We start from the raw sequence: 11,884 nt of genomic DNA, 5'->3' as shown, positions 1-11,884 counted from the left end.
AAGAGCTGAACAAAATGGAATCTGGTAGTAGGGGACAATAGACCATAGAATGAAGGGAAGGAGGTGGGGAGCCAGAGGGAGAAAGGTGTGGGTGATGCGCAGGTAGTGATTGTGAGGGAGGAGAAAGAGAAGGTTGAAAGGGCCAGAGGAATAAGGGAAAAACAAAAGGGGAGTAGGTATCAGATGTTAGCAAAATCGATGTTGGTACTCCATTTAGAGACTTTAAAGATGGAATATGAGGGGCTGTTCCTCTAATCTGTGTGTAGTTTCAACTTGGCAGTAGAGTATGCCTTGGACAGGTATATCAGTGAGAAAATGGGTGGCCACCGGGAGTTCCTGGCTTTTATGGAAGGTAGAGTGAAGGTGTTTGATCCCCTAATCTGTGTAAGGTCACACTGATGTAGAGGAGGCCTCACCGGGAGCACAGGGCGCAGTAATCAATATATAAGAACTCAATATATAAGTTTGCTGATGACACCACAATTGTAGGCCGTATCTCAGGTAATGATGAGTTTGAGTACAGAGAGGAAATTAAGAACCTGGTGGCATGGTGCGAAGACAATAATCTATCCCTCAACGTCAGCAAGATGAAGGAATTGGTTGTTGACTTCAGAAGGAGTAACGGACCACACAACCCAATTTACATCGGTGGTGCGCAAGTGGAACAGGTCAAAAGCTTTAAGTTCATCAGGGTCAATATCACAAATGACCTGACTTGGTCCAACCAAGCAGAGTTCACTGCCAAGAGGGCCCAGCAGCACCCTTACTTCCTGAGAAAACTAAAGAAATTTGGCCTGTCCCCTAAAACCCTGACTAATTTTTATAGATGCACCGTAGAAAGCATTCTTCTAGGGTGCATCAAAACCTGGTATGGAAGTTGTCCTGTCCAAGACTGGAAGAAGCTGCAGAAGATCGTGAACACGGCGCAGCACATCACACAAACCAATCTTCCGTCCTTGGACTCACTTTACACCGCACGCTGTCGGAGCAGTGCTGCCAGGATAATCAAGGACATGACCCACCCAGCCAACACACTTTTCGTCCCTCTTCCCTCCGGGAGAAGGCTCAGGAGCTTGAAGACTCGTACGGCCAGATTTGGGAACAGCTTCTTTCCAACTGTGATAAGACTGCTGAATGGTCCTGACCCGGATCTGGGCCGTACCCTCCAAATATCCGGACCTGCCTCTCGGTTTTTTTGCACTACCTTACTTTCCATTTTTCTATTTTCTACTTATGATTTATAATTTAAATTTTTAATATTTACTATTGATTTGTACTCCAGGAAGTGTGAAGCGCAGAATCAAATATCGCTGTGATGATTGTACGTTCTAGTATCAATTGTTTGGCGACAAGGTATAAAGTATAAAGTAAATGATGCTGGTGGATTCACATGTGAAGTGCAGCCTCGTCCAGAATGATTGTTTAGGATGTTTGATTAGAAGGTCGGTCCTTGTTACCTTGCCTTACTGAATAGCAATGTGTGATTGTTACATTGGCGATAAGGATTGGGTATTGATGGTGGGGAAGTAATAAAGCATCAAGCTATTGTGGATCCCAGGTTGGAAACCCCTGGAGTATACTTTCCCAGACAGATATGATGGTAGTTGGTGAGCAGGAGTTCACAGCTATTTGCTCTGGAGATGCTCTTGAGGGAAAACAATATTGTTGAGATCTCAAAGAAAGACAGTACAGAACAACATGGACAGGTCTGAAAAGGGAAGGTCATACCTCAACTAACTGTGGGGCTTATTATTAGCACCACAGACAATAAATAAAAACTTGTGAGGACAATATAAAAATTTAACCCTGTACCTCAGAGATATTCAGTTTATGTCCAGAGTAATTAATGCAGATCACTTCAAATGGGTTAAAGTTGTTCATAAAAGTGGGAGGGAGAAAAGAGGAATCATAGGCCTGTTAGTTTGAGATTTGTGTTCAGGGAAATGTTGGAATCTATAAATCAACTGGGCACTGAGAAAACAATAACAGGACTGGCATTGCGAACATAATTTCTGAAAGGGAGAACATGCTTGAGTTTGAGGCCGTTACTATCAGAATGCTCTATTGATACTGGGGTGACGCCAGAACTGAGAGTGGCAGTTATTATTTCCTTGGTCAAAAATGGAAATAAGAATAATCTCAGTGACCACAGTTTAACCTCAGAAACGGGAAGGTTTTCAGAAACAGGATTCATAGTCACCTGGAGGAAAATGTCAGGGAGGACACAGGCAAATCATATTCAGCCAACTAAAAAATTATTTGATGAAGTAACAGAGTTGATGACAGAATTTCATTCCTGAAAACTGTCCATAGTGTGAAGAGATGCAAGTCAGAAATGAACAAGAACATCCGTAAGAGGAGAGTGGGCAGGTGTGGGATAACTCACTGAGTGAGCTGACAAATCCATCCCACCAGCCTCCCAAATGCTCACCTGTAGGTATGGGGTAGCCAAAGGTTGGGCGTTCAGATCCTTAGGGATGAGCTGTATTAAAGTTCAAACATATGGGGGGGCGGGGGGTGGGTGGGGAGAGGAGAGCTAGCACAGTGGTGCAGCAGGTAATGCTGCTGTCTCACAGTTCTAGCAGCCTAGTTTCAATCCCAACTTCCTGCACCTCCAGCCCTGCCGGAGGGTTTCCTCCCAAAACGTCGACTGTACTTTTTTCCACAGGTGCTGCTTGGCCTGCTGAGTTCCTCCAGCATTTTGTGTGTGAAGCTCCTTCTATCTGTGTGGAGTTTGCAAGTTCTCACCATGGCTGCGTGGGCTTCGTCTCACCTCTGAAAAACACAAGTCAGCCACTCTAGATTTCCCCTGGTGTGCAGAAAAGGAGTAGAATTGGGGCTAGCTGATGGATGCAAGAAAGAATAGGTTACAGGGAAATAAACTGGGCAATGTAATTGATAGAATTTCTATATGAACTGGCATAGCCTTGATGAGCCAAATGGACCCCTTTACAGTAGTGTCATAAAAAAACCGTGATTATAAAGGGGACATTGATTGTGTGGATAAAAAGTTGGCTCAGTAACAGGTGAGAGTGTGAATAATTGTTTCCTGACCGGAAGGAGGTGAAGAGTGGCGTTCCCCAGGGATCAGTGTTGGGGCTGCTGCTATTTTGATCTGTATTAATGACCCAGATTTGGCATGCAAAGCACTATTTCCAACTTTGTGAATGACACAGAACTTGTTAGCATTGTGAACTGCAAGAAGGTGAAGGTTACAAGACATAAACAAACTGATGAGGTGGGCAGATGAAGTTTAATACGGAGAAATGTGGGGTGATGCTCTCGGTTAGAGACAATGAGGAGAGGCTATGTGTGATATAGGTTATTGTTGCAAAATGGGTTTAGGCGCAGAAGGACCAGGGTTAAGGATGCTCAAGTTAATGGAAGTGGCAGAGCAAATAGAGAAAGTTCTGTTGCACCTGCTGCCCAGTCCTATTTTCTCCCTCCAGTACCTGGATCTGTTCCTCCTTAGCCTCAATGTAGCTTCATGCCACTTGCCCAGTGCCAGTGCAGCACAGTGCCTGTTGTCCCCTTGGTCCGGAGTCCCATTCTTGTGCCTGACTTGTGACACTGTCTGTGTGGAGTTTGCAGGTTCTCCCCATGATGTGTGGGTTTCTCCCAGGTCCTCTGGTTTTACGTCACATTCTAAGTTGTGCTGGTAGGTTAGTTGGTAAATTACCCATTAGTGTAGTTAGGTGGCAAAAAAGAAAAGTCAGTGGGCATGCAAGAGAACAAGTTGGAGGAGTACATGGAAATAAGAGGGGGAATAGGGACGGTGGGCTTAGTGTGTGTGGGTTGGATGGACTTGATAGGAAAGTGGCCACTATGTACCCCACAGTTAGTACCTCAGAGAGTTAGGAAGGGTCCTCCAAACCCCTTCCACCCAGGATCTGATGGCAATGGCTTGCAGGCCACTACTCTGACTGGTTTCACATTTGATTTGAAAGGCTGAATTGCAGGAAGGAAAGATTTAGAGCAGGGGTTCCCAACCTGGGTCAACGGATCCCTTCGTTAATGGTACGAAAAAGGTTGGGGACCTCCTGGTTTAGAGAAATATGTGCCTAACCCAGGCAATTAGAATTAGGTCAGGTAGGCATTTTTTTCTCCCTCTGGAGAATCAGAGGCTGAAGAGGGACCAGATAGAAGTTTATATGATGAGAGGTATAGATAGGGTAGTCTTTTCCCCAGGACAGGAAAGTCAAATTCTAGAGGGCAAAGCTTTAAGATGTGAGGGGAGGAAGTTTATAGGAGATGTGCAGAGCAAGTTTTTTTAAAGCAGAGAACAGTGGGTGCCTGGAAGAGGCTGCCAAGGGTGGTGATGGAGATAGACATGATAGCAATGTTTAAGAGGCTTTTAGGAAGGCACATCAACATGCCTGGAATGGGGTGGGGGTGGGATGGGGAGCCTCTGCAGACAGATAGCATTAAGTCAAATTGGCATCATGGTTGGCACAGATATTGTGGGCTGGAGAGCCTGGTCCTGTGCAATATGACTGAAACAGGAAGTGATTCAAAACTCCAAACTGTTGGGGAAATAGCTGCAGTGAAACAGAGTAGAATGAACACGTCATGAGGGTATCCCTGTCCTAGCCTCACTGATTGCTCTATTGGCACCTTAACATCAATGATGCAACTTAGTCCATTCATGGAAGCATTTATTGATGAGATAAATTATATATACTAATCCTCATCTGCATAAAGATTGGTGAGACCATCTCAAAGACGAGAAGCCTGGGGCCACTTTCACGACACACACAAGTGCTGTGTGTTGTGTTCCAAATGTTGCATAGTCGGTCTTTGAGCTACAAGTTCCATTTTATACAGCAATGCATGCAGTGATTTCAATCAGGGAAATAGGACATCCACCTGGGGGATATATTGCTGGATGTAATCCAGAGAGTCTCTCAAAGACCAACCCTAGGTCCCTGTCATGAGAGGTGGAAACAGGTATGGCCGGTAAAAGGGCTCCATTGAAGTTGTATAGGCCAATTCCCTGCACAGTGGATACAATGGATTGCAGGAGCATTGATGAACTCCAAACATACCATCCACTCCAGAAGGAGGACATAGATGGCCTATGCTAAGGGCCCAAGTAAGTAAGTAATCCAGAGATGTGGGCTAATCCAGCCAATATATTGAACCCCCACCACCAATACTCCCTCTAAATCCTGCTTTTTGCAGATGGAGCGAAGGTGCTTCACAAAACAGTATAGTACCCCGATCTACATCAGGTCTCACCAATGTAGAGCAGGCCGCATTGGGAGCAATGTTCCCTCGAAGGTGTGTGCGCGCACACATCTTTTGCTACTTGCACACAAAGGAATTTAAACTGCGCACAAAAGGTTGTCACCCTCCACCTTGTCGGCATGTTAAGTATATTTCATGATCGTACACAAACACATTTCCTTTTCCGGTTTCTGATGCAGACGGTGTTGACAACGTGGAGTTTGCAATGATTTGCCTGCAGACTTTAGAACTGGCTCATTTGTACTTTTTTTTGAAGAAATTATTGATTCACTATAATTCCAAAGAAGCAAAGGGCGTGAAGCGCAAAAGAACTGCTAGTTCATTTAAAGAGAAATGGCTTAATGAAACAATAGAAACTGCTGTACCAAAACCTCATGAGGTCAGGAAAGTGCAGCAATGACAAAAATTTATGTACAATGCAGAAACTGGTGTTATCTGTGTGTATTGTCACGATGCAAATGTTGCTGGAGAATTTGCAAGTGGGAAGAAGTAGAGTGATATTTGGAAACTTGACTTTTTAAAGCGTCATTTAGCAAGCAAATTGCATACAGATGATGTGTAAAAGCTCCGATGAGAAAATCCTTTTTCACCCGCTACAATGAACGAGAGGAAAAATGATCAAACCTAGAGGAGATCAAAGTTCTTATTGACACTGCTTTGCTAGCTGTTAAAATGAATATAAAATTCAGTGCGCACGTGTTGTCACTGGGAAAAAAATTGCACAGAACTAGATTTTTGCGCAAACTGATCATTGCAAATCAGAGGGAACATTGCCTACCACATTGGGCTGGGAGATTTAGATGAGAAGGCTGGCTGTCAGTGAGGGTGCCCTGGAGTTGGATAGGTGAAAATTGCTTTTGGTAGCCCAAAACTCACATCCCTTCCTGGGTCACAAAATCAGTGAAAACAATTCTTTCATTAAATCTCACCATTAGCACACACACACACACACACACACACACACAGTCTGCTGATTTCACCTCATTTTATTGTTACATTTGCATTGGAAAAGCAATCAGACTTTTAGGATGTGTATAAAGAACAGTAACAAGGAGTTAATACCAGAAATTGTTAGGATGTCTGAAGATACAAATAAGTTCAAAATTTCTGTTATGGTTAAAAGAAGTGCTGCCACATTCAGAGTTCAATCAGTCTAAACAGTATTTACTGTTGGTTTCATCAGCTCTCTTCAATTTCTGGAGACAGCACTGTGTCAGTGGTGCCGAGTGCTTTAATCCCACCAGTACAAGGTAACAACCTGGTATCTGGGGTTTAGAGACAGACTGCAGTGTGCACAGCGGCAGTGGTAGGATGTCTCGTTGTGCGCGCAGGGGAGGGGTGTAGCACACTCATTGCTTTATTCCCCATGTACAGGGTATTGCCTCAGGCTCCATCTAAAAATTGCAGCAAGGACATTTCTTTGCAGACAGCTTGGGAAGGACATTAATGAACTAAAAGCACTGCATTTTTTGGAAATCTAAACGTAAAGTACAACATTCTGTAGGCGCACAGCAGGCCAGGGCGCCGTGCTGGAGAAAGCTGAGGTTTCAGGACAGTGATGTTCACCAGAACCATGAAAGTCAAAAACCAAAACCCTGTTGAGGATATTCCCAGCGGCATCAATGGGACACAGTCCCCAACTGTGTATACTGGTGATGGAGAGATACTTCCCTGTCCTGTATGCAGGGACCGGGGGGAGATGATGCCTCTGCCCGCGTACATGTATTATTGGTATGTCACACAACCTCAGGATTCCACTTCCTTTTCCTTTATCTCCTATCCTGCTCCAATGGTGGCTACACAAGGTTACTCTAGATTTGCAAGCGAACTACTGTGGGGTTTCCACACTTATCCCTTGTTCCACCGGGCTGGAACATTCAGTTACACCACTTCCTTGCGTTCTGCACTGGATTCATTAATTATCTGTGGGCAGAGAAGAGAAATAAGAGTCAGACTAAGTGTGCAGGATCAGTTTGCTGAAACTTGCTGAGTTGTGGCGTCGGGGGACAGAAAGATGTATTTTTATAAAACTTCATGGTGATGCCGTAATGACCAACAAAACAAGCATGATCTAACCAACTGATAACTGGTGATCAGCTCTTAAACACGAAGTCCTATCACCACAGTGTTACGAGCCCCATCCATCTCGCTTCAGGTTACATTGAGGGAGTCCAGCAATGTCTGAAGTGCTCTCTTTCAGGTGAGGTTTCAAGGGCTTATTGGCTCTCTTGGTGCTGTGCTATGGGTTCCATGGCCAGGATTTGGGTACTTGCTGGTGAAATATTTAATCCACAACCAACATCAGTCAAAAAATACTTACCCATTATCTCATATGGGAATATTTGCACAGAACAACATTGTGAAAGTACAAGTTTGTACTTCAATGTCTGTGCAAAATTTGGAAGATTTGAGTTAAAAGAAAGACATTTCTGTAAATACAGCTCCTTCCTTTTTACATAATCCTGGGAGATTTACTATGCCCAACAAAAATGAGCTGTGTCTGCTCTCCTCAGTGTAACACAGGCCAAGTACAAAGCCTATAGCAGAATGGGAATCACCACTGGGCAGTGCCAAGCCCACACCTGGGCGCCAGTGAGACAGGAGGCAAGCAACATTAGGGCAGAGGACAGCACTGGGCACAGGTGGGGAGATAAGGGATGCCAGCTCCTTACTCCATCTGGGATCACTTTGTTTGTCCACTCACCTGTCCATCATGGGTCTCCACAGTTTTTATCACAATATTCCTTCTTGCTTGAATGTCAGTGGAACCTTTAGATTCCAGGCTCGTCTCTATAATAACAAAGCATAGATAATGAAATGTCTACAAGAGTTCAGGGAGAGAGAAAAGGCATGCACCAGGGGTCTTCCTCAATACACAAGCCTAGGGAGAGAGAACAGACATACACCAGGGGTCTGCCCAGGGCATGAGAAGGAGACAACCTGATCTTCAGAATAAAGGAGTTTTACTCCAAATCCAACTGCTACTCCTCCTGCCTTGGGTTAGCAAGTTCAAGTTCAAGCTCAGTTTATTGTCATTCATGTTGATACCGCCAAACAAAACAACATTCCTCCAGAGCAAGATGCTCAACACATCCTGTGTTGGCAGAAACATCTCTAGCTCCATCATACTCAACACTGGTGCCCCATCCACTCCTCCACTCCCCCCCCCCCCGGGCTGTGCCCCCTACTGATGCATGACTGCATTGCTAGACAGGTTCACTGATGATAGGTTGGCCTCATCAACAATGATGATGAGACAGTGTACAGAGAGGAGCTAGAATGGCTGGTAGAATGGTGTGAGCCAAGCCAACTAGAGTTTCAATGTGGATAAGACCAAAGAGATGATGGTGGACTTTAGGAAGGTGCAGGCTGTTCTCTCCTCACTGCACATAAAGGGCTCCTCCATGGGGAGAGCTAAGAGCACCAAGTTTCTGGGAGTGCACATAATGGACGATCTCACATGGTCCCTCAACACCACCTTTTTGGTCAAGAAAGCACAGCAGCATCTCCACTTCCTGAAGTGATGGAGGTGAGTGAGGCTCCACCACTCCACCATTTCAACCAATTTTTACAGGAGCACCATCGAGAGTGTCCTAACCAGCTGTACCACCATCTGGTACAGGAATTGCAAGGCTTCTGACTACAAGTTCCTACAAAGGATTACGAGTACTCCTGAGAGGATCATTGGGGTCTCTCTTCCACCCATTAGATATATTTATCAGGAGCACCACGTATGCAGGGCCCTTAGCATTGTAAATGATCCCTCCCATCTGTCCCAGAATCTCTTTGACCCCCTACCATCAGATAAAAGGCATTAGAACAAGAACTGTTAGGCTGGGAAGCAGCTTCTTTCCTCAGGCCATGAGACTACTGAACTCCCTGCCACCACCCAGGTCTCATCATCTATGAAGCACCAATAGTGTTATGGTGTTTACTTTTTTAATTTGTGTTGTAAATGCACCTTACTATTTGTTAATTTATTACTTTATGTGATGTATGCACATGTGACTTATACATACATTAGTTATCTTTCAGTCTTCTATCACTTTGTCTGTGGCTAACTAAGTTTTAAAAATCTCCATCAAGGCCCCAGAGATCTCCTTCCTTGCTTTCCACAGCATCCTGGGATAGCTCTTACCTGGCTCTGGGATTTATCCATTCTTATGCCTTCTGAGACATCTAACACAGCCACTTTCCCAGTATTGACATGTTCCTGTGTATGAGCGTATCCCTCTAGAACTTCACTCTCCTCCCTTCACCTTCAGCTTGGATAACACACATATCCCTGGCTTCACACACGTTACCTCTTTTATCCCTGTGTCTCTCCTGGGAAGGTGCGGTGATTGGGTGCAGAGGCAGATTTACCCTGTCTAATGCATGTGTTACCTGCTCTGGGATGGAAAGTAATTCAGAAAACTGCAGAGTGACACCAATATCAAATCAGCTGATCCTACTGAATTGTACACATACAAGGTGTTGGTGTGCACACTTACCTCGTATGTGGAGAGTGGAGAAACTCTGGACAGGCATCGAAATTCTGCAAATAAAAGGAACACTGAGCTTTCAAATAGACTGAAGGACACTTCCTTCATACTGAGGGGTGTCTGTTGGGGTTTAGTACTGAGGAGAGTGAGGCAGGAGCTGTACCGGTGACAGCCAAGAGCAGTCATTAGACTAACAGCCCAGGAACACAAGTGTTAATCTCCGCCTTAAACATCTGGTGATCATACTGGACTGGATTGCGTTCACAGTTCACAGTTCCACCCAGAACTGTGGATCACATATGCGAGGTGCCAAAACACTGTGGTGTGATCTATACTGCAGGCTAGATCGCCGAGTGTTCCTGACACATTGGTGATCTCAGATAGTTCTGAATATGAGATGTATACACCAGCCACAGTGCACAGTAAACTGGGGCATCCGCCCTCACTAGAGAGAGCAGTGGCTTGCTATTTTAGAATATAGAACCCTACAGTATAGCACAGCACAGGCCCTTCAGCCCACAATGTTGTGCTGACCTTTTAACCTACTCCAAGATCAGTCCAACCCTTCCCTCCCACATAGGCACATAGATGAGAGATAAATGGAGAGCTATCCAATTTTAAAAATAAATTATGTTAATTTACATTTTAATTACCTGGTTATATTTAATGTGGTGTTCAATTAATATATTGTAATTCGTTCTTTAAAAATGATAGAAGCTATGTGTCTCTGATCTCAAGCGGCTGGAGAGGACAGGGCTCTGACAAGACCAGTTGGTCTGTCTGTGTCACTGTACTGTCAAAGTGCAGAGGCCCGTGCTGTCCAGGGTCCTGATCAACACCTCCCACCTGGTCTTTGATCAACAAAGAGAAACCCTTCTGACCTGGCTGTCTCCATCAGACAGTGTGGGTGGAGGGAGTGGGGGATGACTGGAAGAGTGGCGGATATTGTTTGCAATAGCAATTTGTATTTTCTGAGACTGGTAAATCTGTGATGTTTTGGTAATGATCAACAATACAGAGTAGTGCAACATGGGATGGATTAGGGTGGAGGTTGATGAGACAGTGACTGGGGGGGAGGGCGTTTGATGCTTACTTGTAAGCAAAACAACAGGTAAGAAATACAAAATTTGGCTCTTAAAATCTACACTCAAGAAGAAAGGAAAAAGCAGGAGCCAGAGACCCAACAGAGGTAGGGGGATTGGAGGGAGGAGGCACAAAAGTGCTTGCTGGTTGAATGAGGAGTGTAGGAAGGTGCGTCTCTCACAGCCTTACCGGCTCTCCTCGCCTTCCAGCAGCTTTCTGTAGGTGGCAATTTCAATGTCCAGGGCCAGTTTGACATTGAGCAGGTCCTGATATGCCTGTAGGTGACGTGCCATCTCCTCCTTCAGGTTCTGGATGTCAGTCTCCATGTGGCCGATGGTGTCCTGGTAACTACTGGTCTCAAAACGGAAGCGTTCCTCCATCTCACGCAACTGGCGTTCCAATGACTCGTTCTGTCAAAAACCAAAGCCAGGTCAGGACCAAAAATCACATCCAAATCCCAACAACACAGTCCCGATCCCAGCTCCCAGTACTGGATTTACTAATATATAACCACTTTAGCCACCACGACCCTACCTTTTCCCCATCTCTCCGCAAATTTCAGGCAAATGCTGTGTTAAAGACATTCAACAGGAGATCATTCTGAAACTGTAATTGTTGGAGACACTGGGCATGAGCTTAATCCCACACATGCCTGTGTCCATACTTGTAATTCCCAGGAGCAGGGCTGCGTTTTCTATAGTCCTGGTCAGAGAATGTATTCTGCTTAGTCTGGTTCATGGAGTCTGTGAAAGGCAGAGCTTTGCAGACTCAGCCAGTAGGACAGGGATAAGGGGAGCTTGCCCTAGGCTTGTAGCACACACCAGCCCACATCACTCAGGGGTCTCTACAGTCCTCAAACATCAGATGTTCCATGGTTGATCCTGTCATGTGAACTGTGAGTGAAAGGCATGTTGTTCTGTACCTTCAAAAGTAATCAAGGGACCAATGTGTATTTGTGCAGAAATTTCTGAAATGGCAGAGCAGTTGTAAAACAGCTGGGATCCTGGGATTCATAATTAGTGTCATGGACAACATAAACTTGGTGGTTTTGTTGGACCAACACCAAACAC

The 11,884-nt window shown here is 45.0% G+C and overlaps 1 protein-coding gene across 1 annotated transcript in view; it reads right to left on the bottom strand.

Annotated features, from left to right (window-relative positions):
* Window positions 1-6,195: 6,195 nt before the first annotated feature.
* gfap (glial fibrillary acidic protein) overlaps window positions 6,196-11,884 on the bottom strand; it is a 31,594-nt gene continuing 25,905 nt past the window's right edge. The window contains exons 7-10 of the mRNA XM_063037202.1: window positions 11,004-11,224; window positions 9,741-9,784; window positions 7,952-8,037; window positions 6,196-7,170 (exon numbers count right to left, since the gene is read on the bottom strand). Of these exons, the coding sequence (XP_062893272.1) occupies window positions 7,129-7,170; window positions 7,952-8,037; window positions 9,741-9,784; window positions 11,004-11,224 (393 nt within the window). The 3' untranslated portion in view covers window positions 6,196-7,128. The remainder of the gene's footprint in view (window positions 7,171-7,951; window positions 8,038-9,740; window positions 9,785-11,003; window positions 11,225-11,884) is intronic.

Source organism: Mobula hypostoma, chromosome X1, assembly GCF_963921235.1.
Source record: "Mobula hypostoma chromosome X1, sMobHyp1.1, whole genome shotgun sequence".
In the NCBI taxonomy this organism is placed as follows: domain Eukaryota; kingdom Metazoa; phylum Chordata; class Chondrichthyes; order Myliobatiformes; family Myliobatidae; genus Mobula; species Mobula hypostoma.
Note: the sequence above shows the minus strand (reverse complement) of the source record. Positions and strands in the feature narration are given on the sequence as shown.